Raw genomic sequence first — 18,714 nt, forward strand, 5'->3', positions numbered from 1 at the left:
TCAGGAAGTTTCTCCTTGGTTCTAGGTTGTTTCTCTCTTTGTTCGGTTTCTATCAATTGTTTCTTGTTTTGCCTTCTGGTGCTTTGGAGAATAGGTTGACCTCTTCTTTCTGGCAGCCCCTCAAATATTGGAACACTGCTATCATGTAGGTGGGGTGCACTGAGGAAGCTCAACCAATCTCATTGCACATACGTTGTGCACTGACAATAAAGATTTGAATAATGTCATCCCAGTCCTTCTTTTCACTATACTAGACATACTCAATTCCTGCAAACATTCTTCATATGTTTTAGCTTTCAGTCCCCTCCTCCAGTCATCTCTGTCGCTCTCTTCTACACTCTTTCCAGAGTCTCACATCATTTTTATATTGTGGTGACCAAAATTGGATGCAGTATTCCAAGTGTAGTCTTACCAAGGCATTATAAATTGTGATTTATTCTTCTTGTGATCTTGATTCTATCCCTCTGTTAACCCTCATCTGGGAATAAGCACTCAGAGCAGTGTTAGGAGGAGTATACAGAAGCAAGTGCAATACAATGGGCAGGAAAAGGGGAGAGAGAAACCATTGCAAATGAACTGGTTCTAAAATCATGTGAAATCATTTCTCTCCTTTTCTTCTTCCTCTTCTGCATTGGCTTTGCGATTTCCCATTCAGAATGATGAGAAAAGCAGTAACATAACAGCAAGCATACTTTTTCCTTATTGAGGACCTGCTAGGACAAGGTGGGGGGGGGGAGCTTTTGATCCAGCACATTTAAGCTTCTGCCACCTCAACACATTTCGGGTGTTCTTTTTGCACCCAGCTTGCCAGCAAAAATAAGGGCAAAGGCAATTATTGTGTTCCCACGAGAAAGCTTGCAAAGCTACATCAAGTTCTTTACTGGGAGATTACAATCTTGTTTCTCAGAAACCATGGAATGCAGAGTTTCCATAACCAGAAAGGATAGTTTGTTTACTGCTTGCAGTTTAAAAGAGAATGTAGACCAATAAAAAGTAAAACTATTTTAACCCCTTGAATTATAAATGTTTTAATAAAACAAAAAATCATTGTCAAGGGTTTGATGATCAGGACGCATTGACTAGCACAGAGCAAATAGGAAAACCATTATGAGCAATTGAATAGGATGGCGTTTGCCAGTAAGAAAATGCTGCGTAAAAAAGAAAGAATCAAACAATTATTTTAAAAATGAATGTTTGGTAATAAATATATTAATACATAAATCTCACAAGCCTGATAATTCTTAGCTCCCACAACTTTTGCTGTGAGCGTGTGATGGATTGTACAGAAAAAAACACCCTATATGCTTAAATCCTTATGATCCTTATGATCCTTATATCAATATAAATCATAAGGCAATCCTTATGATTTATATTGATATATTGACCATCAATTGTGTTGTAAGTGTTGTACCTTGATGAACGTATCTTTTCTTTTATGTACACTGAGAGCATATGCACCAAGACAAATTCCTTGTGTGTCCAATCACACTTGGCCAATAAAAATTCTATTCTATTCTATTCTAAATAGTGTATTTCATGCAATTTTAGCTAGGAGTTACTTTTACAAACTGCACCAAATTGCCCAAATTGATATTTACAGCATGTAAATTGCACCTGGTAGTTGGTTTTTCTCAGATAAGCTCATTCTAAAAGCTTTGGCCAAAAGGTCATTTTTGCCAGGTACTCAGCTGTATATCTTATTAATACTTATTAATACTGAATTCATTATGAAACTTGCAGGATTAGGTTTTTAAGAACTAAACACAATTTTCATGTTTTCAACAAAATTTGTCCTTTCAGATCAAGAAAATCTTGCTGGCCACCTGTCCCAAATCCGAGAGACAGCAGTGCTATGCAAGTTGCAGAAAAAACTTTTCCAGCGGTATGATTCTTTTAAGCATTTTAGCACCATTTAATACTGTGGACTTATTCCCTATTATTAAATAGTATAGCATAATTGTTTATGTATAAATACTTTTCCACTGTTGTATTTGAATCAACATACTGTTGGGTTTTTGCTGTCTGCACTCTCATCTTTTATAGGTCTAGAACAGGGGTGTCAAAAGTCAAGGCCGGGGGCTGGATCTGGTCTGCGGGGTGTTTAGATCTGGCTTGTGGGGCCATCCTGGAAACAGTGAAGGACAGGCCCATGGCGCCTATGACAGTGAAAAGGGAGTTTGGGAGGGCCTCATGTGGCCCTTCTAAGCTCCATTTTTGCTGGCAGAGGGTTGCAGGAGGTCGTTGCAGCTGAAAATGGAACTTGGAAGTCCGTTTTCGCTGGTAGAGCGCTTGGGCCACCACAGGTGCCCCCAACACAAATGATGTTGAACTGGCCACGCCCACCCTGGCCACACCCACCCTGGCCATGCTCACCCTGTGAGGTCAAACACAACCCTGATATGGCCCTCAATGAAATTGAGTTTGACACCTCTGGTCTAGATTAACTAGATTAATGAGCAGATCAATGTGGAGAATTATTTTGCTATTTTTAAGAAAGCTCTGTTGAGTTCCACTGATAGATCATCTCAATTTCAAATTTATATGTGTAAAGTCAGATTAAATAATTAAGGTTTATCAAAGTTAATTCTCTGCCTGAACAGAATACCATACTACTTTAACTCAACCTACGTTTCTTAATTCTGTGTACTGTCTTCTATATACAATACATTTCCAAATAAATTAGGAAATGGCTGGCATATAAATTAAAAAAAGAAAAAGAAAGAAAATGCTACTGAAACTTCAATAGAGAGATAGCACTACCACTTAGACTTATATACCATGTCACAGTGCTTTACAGCCCTCTCTAAGTGGTTTTCAGAATCAGCATATTGTCCCCAACAATCTGGGTTCTCATTTTACCCACCTTGGAAAGACGGAAGGCTGAGTCAACCTTGAGCCAGTAAGGATCCAACCTCTGGCAGTCAGAATTAGCCTGCAATATTGCATTCTCCCCACTGCACCACCACAGCTCTTGTAATAACAGATAATATGGCAATACAAAAAGTTTACAAAAAGTTTTTCATCAGTATTACCGTACTTTAATTTGTACAAAGAATATAATATCCCTGTGTAGAATATAGATGAATATTTTAAAAAATATTAGAGAAACAGATTATGATTAGTACTATAACAGTGAAAAGGGTTTCATATAAAAAAAGGATTAAACTGGACAAAGGAATAGTTGTCAGTTCCTAAGTAGGTCAACCATATGAATCTGCCACCTCTGAATAAATTGATCTCTATTCTCTAATTGCCAACCAACATAGCTAATGGGTATGTTGGCTAGGAATGTTGTGCCCTGCAGTCCAGCACAACTGGAGGTTATTAGGTCCGACATCTTGCAGTGCCATACCGTGATTAATTAATCACAGTAAAAGTAATTGTCTCAATTTGTTTCTTATTAATTTTACTTTAGGAATTAATACCTTTAACTCTGATATTGCCATAAGATATTAAGGCTGTGTTTGCGCAATACTTCCCCGAGGTTAATTTAACTCTTATGCTCAATTAGCCCAATGTTCTGGGCCTGCACAGGATATAATTACCGAAATGGACTGATAAGGTTGTCTGGTTTGTGGCTTCATATGTTGTTTGAATAGTGACAAGTTATTCTTTTCCCCACTTCATTGTATATACAGGCTCTCCTGAGACCCAGCTTACAACCGTTGCTTCCTTCAGCAGCACCACCACAGAACGAAGGCGATAAGCTTTATGTGATAAAGGATGATTTGGAGGCATTTCCTCCAACAAGTCCAGCAACTGGGAGAATTTCCACCGAGTATTCTGAAGCAGTTGTAAGGGAAAAGGAAGTAACATTTCCCAAGCCTCATAACAGAGTAAACACCAGTGAGAAGGCGAAGGCAGGCCTTCACCTTGATTATATTGGTATGGAATTCAGTCACAAAGCCATGCAGAAGCTTTCAGAGAATCTGCCTATGAAAACGGTCCATCTCTAACAGTTGTCCAAAACCTCAGGAAGCAAAAAGAATCACTGGTATCTTGCTGTTCTTGAGATCCTGTGAGGTAAAACCGATGATGGTTCAGGCAGTAAGCCAATTCTCAGAAAGTGTATCAAAATATGAGCAAAAGCCTCTTACCACTAGGTGGAGGAAATGTAATTAGAATTCATATTGGCATAAGTAGCAATTGTTTGATAAGATTCTAATCAGACAATCTTATTGAAATTATTTCATTGTATTTCATATATCATTGGGAAGGATCTAATTATAATTACAAATATAACTGAGTTTAAGTTCCGCAATACAATTATATTAATTTCTACCATGGGAATTTAATTATTTTTAAGCCTAATGATTTTTACTTGAAACAATTTAGCACTATATTTCTAGAAGGATGTTGTGAGCTATTGAAGCCACCCCTCCCTACAGTTTAAAGGCATCAGCACCATCTTGGTCCACTCTTTGCACATGTTTTTTTTCTAATGTACTTTATGCCTAATCTTTTTCATAATTCAGTTCTATTTGTAGCAATATAGCAAAATACCTATTTTCAAATTGTGCTATTCAAGTTATCAAAGCTTGAAACAATTTCTTCAATTAACATAACAGTAGTCTGAAATAAAGGCTACTTTGCTTTTGATCCCTCTATTACCTTATATGACGGTAAACAAATGCTAACAGAAATATATCAAATACCTTTATTAATATTTTTGCAATGGACCATACTGTCACTTAGAAGTTAATATTTACCAATCACAAGAATTCATGCTATTTGGAAGTGGCTTGATAGCAGAATGTGTGGTAAGGCAGTGGAAATTAAAACAAATAACAGTATCTTTCATGTTTTCCAGTTTAACTCCCCTACCCTTCTGTTGTGTTATGACTTTATCTTTTATGGTAGTGTGGAATAAGTTACTTCCAAATTATTTACATTGCTAGAACTCTTGGAAGTGTAAGGTAAACCCCCAGCTTAATTGTTCTAACATATTTCAAAGTCCTATAAGGATCTAAAATTACCTTCTATTCCCAATGCCTTGTCAGCAACATTTAGCAGTCAGCTTCTTTGGCACCTGTGCAGATAGCAGCTCTTCCCACATTTATACATGATGCTATGGTGGACAACAGGGTCATCATACCCACCCATTGTACAATCCTTGTTCTCTCCAAAGTCTGTATCTGACATTAAAGACAGATTATTCTACAACCTTGATCTAAACATTTGTGGTTATAATACATAAGGCAGAAAGATAGGCTGTGTGTCCCCGTTAACAATTTTGTGGAAATTTTAAAAAAGTAAATTCAACTTGAGAATTTATCTGTTTTGAACTGACAGCATTATACTGTATTATAGAAGACTTTTTTTGTCACATTGAAATAAATTTGTATGCTTTTGGGGTTTGTTTTACAATTGTTCCCAGAGTTCTGTAAGGTAGTCTGTAGTCTTTCTCTTCCTCTTCTTTGCTCTACATCTTCCTATTTCCACCATCCCCCTCCCACAATTGCAATGTTAAGTGTTCAAAATCTATGGGAGGAACCCGAGCCCTCAGGAAAAACTATAGAAGAAAAGAATCATGCAAACATTGGCTACAGTATTCTTCAATTTGGTGCAATATTTTGCATAAGGAAATGTTTATGTATTCCTGTGAAACTACACAGAAACAAAAAAAGGGTCTCAATGATCTGATGCAATTTCAACAGGGATTTTATTGTAGACTCACACGACCTTAACCTATTCAGCTACTACATTAACTAATTTTAAATTGATCCTAATGAAAGACTCACTAGGCCAACTGTAACCATCTCAGCCTCTGCTTGTAAATTAAAGTGATACCATCTTTGGCAATATATGAAAAAAAAAAATTGGAACATTTGAGGAACATAAAATACTGACCATTACTTTATACTAAAAAGTTATAAACTTTTAATACGTATCTCCTCTGTGTTCAATCTTTTATACTTTGCTATGTACCAACGCAAACCGAAGTATCCACATAACAAAATGCAGCTATTGTAGTAAATGATAATCAACTTCAAGGCATTTTTTAAGAAAGCAAATCAAAAGTACTTCCCTCTAAAATACTAAAATTTATTAGTGATGGTACCAAAGATAGCAAGTATACAATCTTTGCTCTATGCTACTTACACAACATAAATATAACAGCTGCTGTTCCAAGACACAATCTTTCAGTCCTTCAAGAAGCATGAGGTTTGTCATTGCTTTATCAGAATAAGCTGTTTGCGAGCCAACTTCATGTGGCATAAACATCACAAAATTACTGTCCATACTTTACATGGTAAAGCATTCACTAAAGGTTTTTCAAAGAAAAAAACTTTAGACTGTAACAAAAAACAAAAACAGAAAACCACCTCACCCAACAATGCACTACTAAAGCAGTGTCACAATCTAAGGGCTCTATTATCTTATAGCTTTCACTTTATCATAAATACTCACTATCTGTCCGTAAACAGAAATATTGAGAACACAAACTGAAAGCTATATGACTATTTGGCTTTTCATACCTCTTTTTCAGTGCTATAAGGCCATATGATTGTATTACATTTTATTCAAATAGTTCTTGATTTTACAGTACAACCTTTTGCTTTAAATTTAAAAGGCTACAATGAGGCCAGAATTAGTGGCACTCATTATATGCTTTTTTCCCCCAGATCTTTATCAAACCGAACAGTAATCTTAATTATTTCTTTACTTGTGATAGGAAGTATAGAGATAACCTCTTACATTTAGCCCTTAAGATACATGCTTTTAAAGGGAGTTTTCTATGTTCCAGTCCTGTTGAGAAGTAAATCACTTTTATTTAGCACTAGTCAACTCCCTGGTTCAATATATGATCTGGAAGATGTATGGATTAACTGGATCATGCCCACCTTTTAATGGTCCCTAGACAGCAATTAGATTAGGTAGGGTTGTTGTTTTTTTACTTGAAATCAAGAGATCTTCAAATTATTTCAAATAACTAATGGTTGATATGACTGACATCTTTCAAATGCTTGCCTACTGGGTGATAGAATCATCAAAAAGAGCAACTCAAACAGAGAATTTTTTTAAAAAAACTCGTTACTAGAAATCACTATTCTCTGTGTCAAAGGCACTAAAGCATCAGCTTGTGCTCTATAACTCCATTGAAAAGTAAAAATCCATCTTTCTGTTTGTTCTATTTGCAAGTGACTAGGCACCCTGTAACACAACTCAAGACAAAGTCAGTTGTTTGGAATTACTACATAGATGTGCTTATAATTGGAAGAATGGAACTCTAGTATAAATATGGATCTTCTTTTTAGAATCAGAACATTAGCATGCATTGATCAACTACTAGTTAAGAGAAGAATTTTAGACTTAGGTTGTAAAGTGTTTTTAAAAATATAAAAAGAAAGTCACAAACAACAGAGGAAGAATCTTCACTTGCCTTGGTGGGCATAAACACAATGGGAAAACTGTTAGGTTAAAACTTTTCATCACTTGTAATTTACAACATCAAGGGAAGTATGTTTATTTCTGCACCATTTTCAAGCACATCATCAAAACATATCACATGGAGTTTAGTTTTAAAACCATAAGAAAAACAAAATTTATCAATCTACAAATATTTTAACAACTTCCAAATGCATCCCCTTGGTAGCTTTTCAGGATAGTACAGGCTGCAACCACCTAGTATTTTATTATCAATGAAATACATTTATTTTGGAAGATTTGACCATTGCTGTTTGCTTTTGTCACAGCATATCCTATTGGTCAGTCCTGCTTCTTGTCAGTCCTCAAGCTGACCAAACCACCAAGACTGAAATTGCTGCTAGCAGAATTTGCTATGTCCAGTTGATTGCTTAATATTTTTTTATCCTCTTTTGATGTATTTTGGAGATCAGACAAAAAGTTTTGTATTTCTTTTGCAAAATTGGTCAAATGTCCATTCAACATTCTACACATCTTCAGTTTTAATTGAGATTGTTTCTTCATTTGGTTGGCAGTTCCCATTCTGTTGTTCAATTTCTGCTGCAATTGTTGTCTCCTCTTCCTCTGCTGCTTTATTGATTTCAGAATTTTGATTCTCTTTACTGAAATCTTTATCCTTTGTAAATAAAGAAAAAATATTTAAAAGGCAATAAATAAAAAATATACAACAAATTTATCTAACTGATTTTTTGAGGGCATGCATGGTCCCTCTCATGCACTCCAAAATTAGAATTTTAAAACAGTGTATAAAAATGAAAATAATAATAATAATCTCCATGTAAACCATACGAAGCACCTGAGGAAAGGATATAAACCTAAAAAATAAATACATCTGATAAAAACTGAAACTTCTGAAATAACTTATTTTTAAATGCCTTATATCTTTCTATTGATATTAGTTCTGCAACAATTAGTTTCTTCTATTCCTATATTAATCATTAGCCAGCACCAATTAACTATCTAAACCTGCTGCATGTGAAATTAACCTGAATGCAAAATTATCTTCCAGCAAGTGAAAGAGCCATATTCTAGAATTCAGGAATCTTTTAAAAACAATAGTTTTTAATATATACATTTAGGGACTAAGGCAAGAGATAGAATAAACCTGGCTTAAACATGGAGTTGTTATATTGTGTTTTTGTTGAATTTAAATGGATAACATTTGTTTTGCAATTTAGTTACTATATTAATTGTAGAACTGAGGAACTGAGCTAGAACTGAAGAAGCTTCTTGGATGAGAAGCAAACCATTTGGAAAAAGCACCTTTGGGACAAAAAAGAACAATAGTCAATCTAAATGGAAAGGAAGGAACCCAAATGCACACAATTCATGATTACAAGGACCTGAACAAAGTAATAATTAGACACTATTATCCACTCCCACGTATCTCAGATCTACTAGATCAGTTACTAAAAGCATCCATTTTTACAAAACTAGAGTTGAGAAGTAGTTACAATCTAATCAGAATGAAAGAAGGGCTTGAATATTTATCAGCTTTTGATACAAGGTATGGAAGGTTTGAATACACAGTGATGTCTTTCAGCCTGGTTTCAAGTCTTATTCTGAAGTTTTTTCTGTAGCTTCACAAACATTTCTGCAGACATTATTGTCTATTGGTGAATGACCTCTTGGTTTATTCTGAACAGGGATCTGCTTGCATGTAACTCATGTGAGAAATATATTGCAAAAATTGTGAGACAATAAGCTCTTTGCTAAATTAGAAAAATGCACATTCAATCTGACTTGGGTTATAGAATATCCAGAAATCATTCAAATGGATCCAGCAAAGATGCAGTCTATTCTATTGTGTATCTCCACTCCCTCATAATGGAAAAGATTGCAGCATTCTCTAGTCTAGGTCTTGCTAACTTCTATGAGAAATTCATCCCTAATTTTGCAAAACTTGCAAAACCACTTCTGCAGCTCCTGAGAAAAGATCAATGTTTCTCCTGGTCCAAAAGCAACCCTTTTGTTGTGCAAAATGTGAGTTCTACACTAAGCAGAGAAGGGGGTGGGGGAAATTTATTTCCATGTTCATTTGACTCAAGAGCATTCTGCCCAGCAAAGAGAAATTATGACATTTTCAATAAAGAATAGTTTGCAGTAAAAAAACGCCTTTCAACAATAGGGGAGGGCAGGAAAATAGGTGGGCACAATCTTCCATGAACTGTTACTTGACAACAATTCAGTAAGATACGGAAGAATATTTAAAATTCAATACAAAATTGCTATTTAACCTAGGTCCTTCTTGTAGAAATACTACTCAAGATAATTTATAACATACACATATTGTTTATTTTATTATTAACCTCAGAATAGTATTAGAAAATATACTAAACTGATTAACTTCACCTTCTGCAGTTAAGAATGATTGTCTTTCCTTCCTATTGGAAACAACGTTCTACCAAGTGAACCCTTCTGAGAAGGCTCCAAAAGAATAAAATTCAACACTGCAAATTTTGTCCTTCCACACTAAACTATTTGTTTTTTTAAAAAGGAATACGGTATTTATGACTTCTTGTTCTTGTCTGAAATTACTGAGGTATTTCGAAGAGAATTTTTCAGCAATTAAATAAAATTTAGGAGGTATCCAAAGAACCAACGAAAGACAGTAGGCGCAGAAGTCTTCCTAAAATATTCTCCAATGATTGTTTTGGCTTGATCAAAATAAGCTTACCTTCATAATTGTGGTTTTATCTGATTTCTCTTTGACCTCTTTGTCTTTACTACTCTTTTGCTTTGAAGTAGACCTCTCCCTCTCTCTTCTTCGATCATTACTTACATCTCTCTCCTTCTCTGTCTTTTTGTCTTTCTTGCTTCTGTTTTGGAAAAAATATTATACACACAGATGTAATTAGGACGGTTCATTTCATGCTTACAGAGTTCATTAAAGAATGATTAACAAAGTCACACATCCTCAAACAATACTGAATTCAAGTAACAATTGGAACAAAGTCATACATTTGTTCCAATTGCTCCAACACTGGAGGTGCTGGCTGGAGTGGCAGTTGAGACCCCCAGACTTTTAGTCATGAGGGATTTTAACTTGCCATCTTCCGGCTCGTCATCAACGGCAGCTCGGGAGTTCATGGCTTCCATGACGGCCTTGGATCTGACCCAAGTAGTTGATGGCCCTACTCACATCGGGGGTGGCACTCTGGACCTGGTTTTTGTCTCTGGTCAGTGGTTGAGAGATCTGGACTTAAAGGAAATAGTCATTGAACCTTTGTCATGGTCAGATCACTCTCTTCTTCGCCTGGACTTTCTGACCGCCATTCACCACCGCAGGGAGACGGAGCCGATACGTTGGTTCCGTCCCAGGCGCCTGATGGACCGGAGGGGTTCGGACGGAGCTTGGGCCATTTCCTGACGGTCTGGCTCACGGCTCGGCTGAGGAACTTGTTGCGGCCTGGGAGCGGGCGCGGCGGGGCCTTAGATCGTGTCGTGCCTTTGCGACCTCTGACCCGGCGCGGGTCCCAACCGGCTCCTTGGTTCTCCGAGGAGTTGAGAGGATGAAGCGCGGAGAAGACGCCTAGAGAGTTCTTGGAGGTCTAGCCGTTCAGAGGCTGATCGGACACTAGTGAAGTCCTATACTAGGGCTTACCTAGTGGCAATGAGGAAGCGAGGCGTAGCTATGCCTCCTCCCTCATTGCATCGGCAGATAACCGCCCAGCCGCCCTGTTTGGTGACTCGCTCCCTCTTACATCAGGGGCGGGATGACCCGTTGCAGGGACGTGCTGAGGAGTTTAACGGTTATCTATACGATAAAATCGTTCAGCCGGGAGGGCCTAGACCAAGATTGCAGTGCCGTGGGTGAGAGGGCTGAGGGTGGTCTTGGGGACATTTTATGGGATGAGTTTGACCCTGTCGCTCCCGAGGACATGGACAGGTTGCTGGGGAGGTTGAATGCCACCACATGTTTACTGGACCCGTGCCCCTCCTGGCTGGTACTGGCCACTCAGGAGGTGACACGAGGCTGGCTCCAGGCTATTACGATCGCTTCCTTGGTTGAGTGAGTCTTTCCTACCGCCTTGAAAGAGACCCCTCCTCAAGAAGCCTTCCTGGACCCGGCTGTTTTAGGTAATTATCGTCCGGTCTCCAACCTTCCTTCGTGGCGAAGGTTGTAGAAATATGGTGGCATATCAGTTTCCCTTGCACCTGGATGAAACTGACTATCTAGACCCGTTCCAGTCTGGCTTCCGGCCCGGTTACAGCACTGAGACGGCTTTGGTCGCGTTGGTGGATGATCTCTGGAGGCCCAGGGATAGAGGATGCTCCTCTGCCCTGGTCCTATTAGACCTCTCAGCGGCTTTTGATACCATCGACCATGGTATCCTGCTGCGCGGTTGGAGGGATTGGGAGTGGGAGGCACCGTTTATCGGTGGTTCTCCTCCTATCTCTCGATCGGTCGCAGACGGTGTTGACAGGGGGCAGAGGTCGGCTCGAGACACCTCACTTGTGGGGTGCCGCGGGGTCGATCCTCTCGCCTTCTGTTCAACATCTATATGAAGCCGCTGGGTGAGATCATCAGTGGCTTGGTGTGAGGTACCAGCTGTCGCTGATGACACCCAGCTGTACTTTTCCACACCGGGCCACCCCAACGAAGCTATCAGTGTTGTCCCGGTGCTTGGAAGCCGTCTGGTCTGGATGGGGAGAAACAGGCTCAGGCTCAATCCCTCCAAGACAGAGTGGCTGTGGATGCCGGCATCTCGGTACAGTCAGCTGAGTCCTCGGCTGACTGTCGGGGGCGAGTCATTGGCCCCGATGGAACAGGTGCGCAACCTGGGCGTCCTCCTGGATGAGCGGCTGTCTTTTGAAGATCACTTGACAGCCGTCTCCAGGAGAGCTTTTTACCAGGTTCGCCTGGTGCGCCAGTTGCGCCCCTTTCTAGACCGGGATGCCCTGTGCACGGTCACTCACGCCCTCGTGACGTCTCGCCTGGATTACTGCAATGCTCTCTACATGGGGCTCCCCTTGAAGGGCATCCAGAGGCTTCAGTTAGTCAGAATGCAGCTGCGGGTGATAGAGGAGCCTCGTGGCTCCCGTGTGACACCTATCCTGCGCAGACTGCACTGGCTGTCTGTGGCCTTCCGGGTGCGGTTCAAGGTTTTGGTGAACATCTTCAAAGCGCTCCATGGCATTGGGCGGGTTATTACGGGACCGCCTACTGCTACGGATACCTCTCACCGACCGTGCGCTCTCACAGAGGGACTCCTCAGGGTGCCGTCGGTAGCGACAGTGTCGTCTGGCGACACCCAGGAAGGGCCTTCTCTGTGGGGCTCCCACCTCTGGAACGAACTCCCCAGGACTTCGTCAACTTCCGGACCTCCGAACCTTCCGTCGCGAGCTTAAAACTCATTTATTCATCTGCGCAGGACTGGATTAGTTTTTAAATTCGTGGGTTTTAAGGGGTTTAAATGGGTTTTAATGGGTTTTTAATGGGTTTTATTATTTGCTAAATTTTAATTGCGGCCAAATTGAATAAGTTTTTTAGTGGTATTTTAATAGTATTTATTTTGTAATAGTACTGTTTATTTTATCTGGCTGTAAACCGCCCTGAGTCCTTCGGGAGAAGGGCGGTATAAAAATTTAAATAATAAATAAATAAATAAATAAATAAATAAATAAATAAATAAATAAATAAATAAATAAATAAATAAAATACATTTAATGACAGAAAACATAAACATTATTTTAACAGTTTCTTCTAAATACTTACCTGTTCTGTCAGTAAAACATGGGGAAGCTAATTATAGATTTTACTCAAGATACTGGATAAAAATAATAATCAATTATTCTCAAAATTGGCACATAAAGAACCTCCCAGTTAAGACTAAATAAATATTTGTATTAAATAATTGTTACTCAACAAAGAATATCTAGCAACAGAAAAATATTTTACACATCAAATTTAGCATTTTTTAAAAATGTACCTTAGTTTTTTCCGAATAAAATTATTTAAATCATCTTAAAGTTTATTTATTTATTTATTTATTTAAAAGATTTGTATGGCTGGCCATCTTAAAAAACTATGGGCAGCTTACAACAGCAGTAAAAAACAGTATATATAAAGTGTATCCATCAAACTAAAAAATCCTGCACCTTAATAATCCTTTTAGGATAGCAATAGCAATAGCACTTAGACTTATATACCGTTTTACAGCCTTCTCTAAGTGGTTTACAGAGTCAGCATATCGCACCCAACAATCTGGGTCTTCGGAAGGATGGAAGGCTGAGTCAACCTTGAGCCATTGGGACTTGAACTGCCAAACTGCTGGCAATCAGCAGTCAGCAGAAGTAGCCTTCAGTACTGCACTCTAACCACTAACTACCACGGCTCTGCACCACAAGTTCCAATAGCGACAATTAGGCTAAAGGCTGCCTCAAGCCAAGTTCAAATGCAGTCTTTAAAGAACTAGTTTATCACTGCCTTTTTTTCTAAGGAGTTTTTTTTAACTTCTAGTCAAACAACTGCTACTAAAAATTATTTTTAAAATGAATTCTACATTTCAAAAGGACAATAATGGTTTGAGATTTATATTATAAACTGTCAAAGTTTGGAGACTACACACACACACACACACACACACACTTAAGGTAAATTATTTAGAACATCCTAAAAAGAAAAAAAACTTGAAGATAATTTTTAATCAAAGAAGAAAAGCCAGACATATGTTTCTGTTTTTTCTTTGTTCGACATTTCTTTTTGCTTTAATCTACTTGCTGTTAATAAGAGGCATGTAATGCAGAAGAAATTGAACAGTACAAAAACTCTGCATGATAAATCCATGCACTTACCTCCTTGGAGATGGAGACCGAGATGATTTCCTTTTTGTGATTTTGGAGGATCTGGGAGACTTTGAAGGACTTCGGCTCTTCCTCTTCCTTCGATCTCTGTAAGATCCATTAGTCAAAAATTAATGGAAGTCCACCGGGTATTATTAATTTAATTAAGCTCAGGTTGCTCTCTCACGTAGATCCTAAATTGCAGTCAACCTCACCTATAAAGTTATCTTCAATCACATTTTGATTGAAAAGCAACAATTGCTGTTTTTATCCATACAGAGAAAAACAGAAACCCTTCTATAAGCTGCTGCGGGTACTCATTCACACCTTGCTAAACCATAATTTGGCATAATAGCCCTGCAAATACAATTCATACAAAAAGGCATTAAAACCTAACACAAGGCCAGTTAATTTTTTTTTTTAAAAAAAGGCTGATCTGGTATGTTTTGAAGAACAAAACACTTTCAATGCAGCTTTACTCATTTGAAGAATAACCAAATATATATAAGGCTATTTGTGGAAGTTTATTGCATGATACATGATCTTCATGTAAATATCAAGAGAAGGATAAGAAATCTGCACAAGAAAAATCTTGTCTAGAAGCACCAAAGGTTTATCTCTGGAATCCTTCATAATTTACCACATGAAAGTATATGGTAATCAATTCATAAAGTGGCCCTAATTTAATCCCTTCAGAAATATGCAACAGGTATCAAATAAGTCTCATCATTATTTTAGGATGCACTAATGCATACTAAATGTACAATTAATTTACTACCATTTCAATTAAAAAAATGAATTGAGGAACTTTGAAAAAAATCAAACCTGCTAGAACTACGTGATCTTCTTGAGGAACTATAGCTTCTAGGGGGTGTTTTAGATCTCTTCTCCTTTTTCTTTTTTTCATCTCTTTCTCTGTCTCTGTCTCGATCTCTTTCTTTGTCTTTTGCTTTTGCTTTCTCCCCTTCTTTATCTCTTTCATGGTCCTTTTCTCCCTCCTTTCCTTTCTCTTTTTCTTCCTCCTTTTCTCTGACATGTTCTTTGTCATCCTTCTCTTTGTCTCCTTCTGTCTCTCTCTCCTTTTCCACTTCTTTGTCCAAATCTTCTCTTTTATCTTTTTTCATATCTGCTGCTTTCTCCTTCTCTTTTTCTTTCTCCTTCTCTTTGTCTTTTTCTCGCTCCTTATCCCTATCTTTCATTCGGTCCTTCTCTCTATCCTTGGTCTTCTCCCTCTCTCTCCCTCTATCCTTTTCTCTGCCTCTATCTTTTTCCCTGCCCCTATCCTTTTCTCGAACTCTGTCCTTCTCTTTTTCTTTTTCTTTTTCTTTTTCTTTATCTCTGTCTCTCTCTCTAATCTTTTCTTTTTCTCTAATCCTCTCTTTGCTTTCTTTCCTCTTCTCCCTGAGAAAAGAAAATATTTATTAATTCAGCTTACCTAACATTCACTGTAAGAGAACACAAGTCAAGTAAACTCAATTCCCAAAACTGTCCTTTAACAGAATGCACTGATTACTGATGGCAGACAAATTACAAAATAGCATCCTGCAGATAGATAGAAAAATCAGTAAACGAAAATGATATTATGCTCTATCCTCATGCCATTTGTGGTGACAGTTAAATATACAGCTGGATAACATGCAATTATAATTCTATAGCAAGATATACTATTAAATTTAACTTTTAGGATTACTCCTAAGCCTCTTGGTGTTTGGTGATAATATCAAAAATATGTAATAGCATTAATTATAGGAATCTCACCGAGAAGGAGAGCTGCTTCTTGATCTTCGGCGTTCTTTAGACTTTGAACGCTTTTTGGGTGGACTTTTGGATCTGCGTCTGTCCTTTTGACTAGAACGTGATCTTTCACGGGATCTACTCCTGTAGCAAGTAATTGTAGAGGCTAAATGCTAGAAATTATACTGGTTCTCTTCCTATGTTGCCTGCATTATTGTGCATTTTTTTTAAAAAAATAGAACATTCAGAAATTACTAAACAACATGAAAAGCCAATCAATATGTTCCAAAGCCAACTTCAAAGCAAAAGACAACTGAAATGTAATTATTGTATGAATAATGATAACAAATTATTATAATCTTATACTTTATCAGTTTACAAAAAGGGCTATAAAAATTCTTCCAAAAGTACAACTACGTTTACAGCCAATTCAGCATCTGAATTTAGCATTAATACATTGTAACACCCTATGCCTCCCATTTTGTTTCCTACTCCCAAGGGAAGAGAAACTAATCTGTGATGCTTATTTGTATGCAATAAAATTGTGCCAATTTTAGCAAAAATCCTTACAGGTAGGCTTGGAGAGAACCTAGACTGTTTATTCCATCACAGGAGAAAGTTCAATCATAAGAGCAAGAATGTGGATTCACAGATAAGGAACGAGTTTAAGAAATACATTTACTCATTAATACTTTATGTTTTTAGTAAGGTCTAAAAATTTCAGTATATATTATTGGATGTAAAAAAATGGCTGGAGATAAATATGAATATTAAATATGTGGCACTTTCTTGGGATGAATGCTATGGATCAAGACATTATACCATTTCTAACAATAGTATAATAGAAGCATTTTGGTATACTCATACACAACTTCCTCATAATATATCACTTATGTGTGTGACGTCTGTGTCTAAAGAACTCTTGGATTTAAAAGAGCATTATATTTTATTATTACTTCACAGGTTGTCAACAGCCATTTTACTTTTCAATCTTGAGACACTTTTACTATTTTTTCCCCCTGTAGCATATATTATCACTATCACACTATATAATGCACTAAAATAAAATACTGATGCACAAAGAAGGGCTCAATCTCATCTTGGTCCTCCTTGTAGAACCTCCCTCCTAACTTAACCAAAAATTGAAAGTCCCATGTGTCATCTAAATCAGTGCATTTTGATTTGACTTTCAAACCAGACTGAATTTTTAGAAACAATTTGTGTGTGTGCGTGCAGTCTTAGCACATTGGCGAGCAACAGGCAAGGAATTATAATCTGAATAAGAACGAAGTTCCCAGTTCCCAATATTATAATGATGTCTAAGGAGGACTGCAAGCTTATCACTCATTGTCATAAGCCAGGATTCTTAGCAATTTTATTCTTGGAAACCATTAAGCTTAACTTAGCCACAAATTAAGAGAAAGTTAATATATTTGCTTTGCATGTGAAAATATTAAATTTCACATGCAAATATGATTTAGGTACCACCTCAGGGCTGCATAAAGATCTGAAAATTCATGCCATAATTTAATAGCTTTTTAAACTGGACAAAAGGATCTCAAAACACAGGTCCAGCTATATCACAGCAATTCCTGTAACCCTTGCCAATGTAAACCTTTTTGGCTCCATGGACCAGCAGCAGCAGAAGTGGTGGCAGTTGAGAGAATGGTTTCGTGTGTGCAACCCAATCCCACACACGCACAAATAAAGCTTTGTGCGCTTGCCCGCCACTTGTGGGGCCCAGTTCCCAACGAGCCATGGCAGAGAATGGGGACACCTGCCTTAGATGACACAGGAGAAGACAAATTCACTACAGATCTCAGAGAAGCTTTAAGCAGAAGACTTACCTGCGTTTTGACTGTGATCTTTTCCTTCGAGATTTTGAACTAGATCTGGATTCTGAACGTGAATGGGAACGCGATCGACCATCTTTTCTTTCACTGCTCTTTCCAGACTCTGAGAGAAAAAACGACTTTGCAGTGTAAGCTCAGAATATTTAAAGATCCCAGCTAACAATCTGGCACAAGTGGAATGTACCACATATATTGCAAGGGGCCTACTCTCTGCACATCTTCCTTCTTTGCAAAAATCCTTCAGAAACATCCAAGAAAGTCATTGCATATATTCGTTGAGTGCAGCCATCCTGCAGCAGTACACATAAACCAGATAATTATAAACAGCTAGCTAAATAAGGAATGGGATTTGTTGCTGCCACAATGCACAAGATTAAAACATGTTTGGTAAAATTGATTTCAGACAGAAAACACACAATCTGATAGAATTTTGAAAAGCTATGCAGAAATGAACATGAATAGCACTGGAATTTTATTGTCAAAGCATTGCTACAATTAAGTAGTTAATCCTCAAATATTTAAGAACATAATGGACTCAACCAATAAGGCAATAATTCTAGAACCAGAGTCAAGAAAATAAAAATGTGTTCATTCCGTTTTTATAACAACATGAAATGAAATGATAGACTGATTCATAATATATATCCTTTAATATTCTACAAACATAGATAAATAGCTATGGTGTTTAAGGTCACTGATTTTTTTTTACATTGTTTATTGAAAATAGACTGACTAGATGTTAGCCATATCAAAAAAAAAACCTACCAAGATAATCTGTATTATGTTTTCTTTCATTTCTAAAAGTAATCACATATCATTCAAATAAGGAAAACAAGAGTGCTAAAGGTCAGTTTATTTTTCTTTGTAAGGTACCTAAGAAAATTTCATGGTCTGATATTTGTTTCTTGAATAA

At 37.6% G+C, this 18,714-nt stretch overlaps 2 protein-coding genes across 5 annotated transcripts in view; one reads left to right on the forward strand and one right to left on the reverse strand.

Annotated features, from left to right (window-relative positions):
- The window catches only part of LOC131191412 (interleukin-31 receptor subunit alpha-like), a 45,190-nt gene extending 39,557 nt beyond the window's left edge, over positions 1 to 5,633 (forward strand). For all 3 annotated transcript variants that reach the window (XM_058169511.1, XM_058169514.1, XM_058169513.1), the window contains 2 exons: positions 1,801 to 1,882; positions 3,639 to 5,633. In XM_058169511.1, the coding sequence (XP_058025494.1) occupies positions 1,801 to 1,882; positions 3,639 to 3,956 (400 nt within the window). In that variant the 3' untranslated portion in view covers positions 3,957 to 5,633. The remainder of the gene's footprint in view (positions 1 to 1,800; positions 1,883 to 3,638) is intronic.
- Positions 5,634 to 7,452: 1,819 nt separating this feature from the next.
- SREK1 (splicing regulatory glutamic acid and lysine rich protein 1) overlaps positions 7,453 to 18,714 on the reverse strand; it is a 32,359-nt gene continuing 21,097 nt past the window's right edge. For both annotated transcript variants that reach the window (XM_058169516.1, XM_058169515.1), the window contains 6 exons: positions 17,796 to 17,904; positions 15,973 to 16,092; positions 15,040 to 15,615; positions 14,227 to 14,322; positions 10,106 to 10,247; positions 7,453 to 8,044 (listed from right to left, as the gene is read on the reverse strand). In XM_058169516.1, coding sequence (XP_058025499.1) covers positions 7,895 to 8,044; positions 10,106 to 10,247; positions 14,227 to 14,322; positions 15,040 to 15,615; positions 15,973 to 16,092; positions 17,796 to 17,904 — 1,193 coding nt within the window. In that variant the 3' untranslated portion in view covers positions 7,453 to 7,894. The remainder of the gene's footprint in view (positions 8,045 to 10,105; positions 10,248 to 14,226; positions 14,323 to 15,039; positions 15,616 to 15,972; positions 16,093 to 17,795; positions 17,905 to 18,714) is intronic.

This window comes from Ahaetulla prasina, chromosome 2 (genome assembly GCF_028640845.1).
Source record: "Ahaetulla prasina isolate Xishuangbanna chromosome 2, ASM2864084v1, whole genome shotgun sequence".
NCBI classification, from domain to species: domain Eukaryota; kingdom Metazoa; phylum Chordata; class Lepidosauria; order Squamata; family Colubridae; genus Ahaetulla; species Ahaetulla prasina.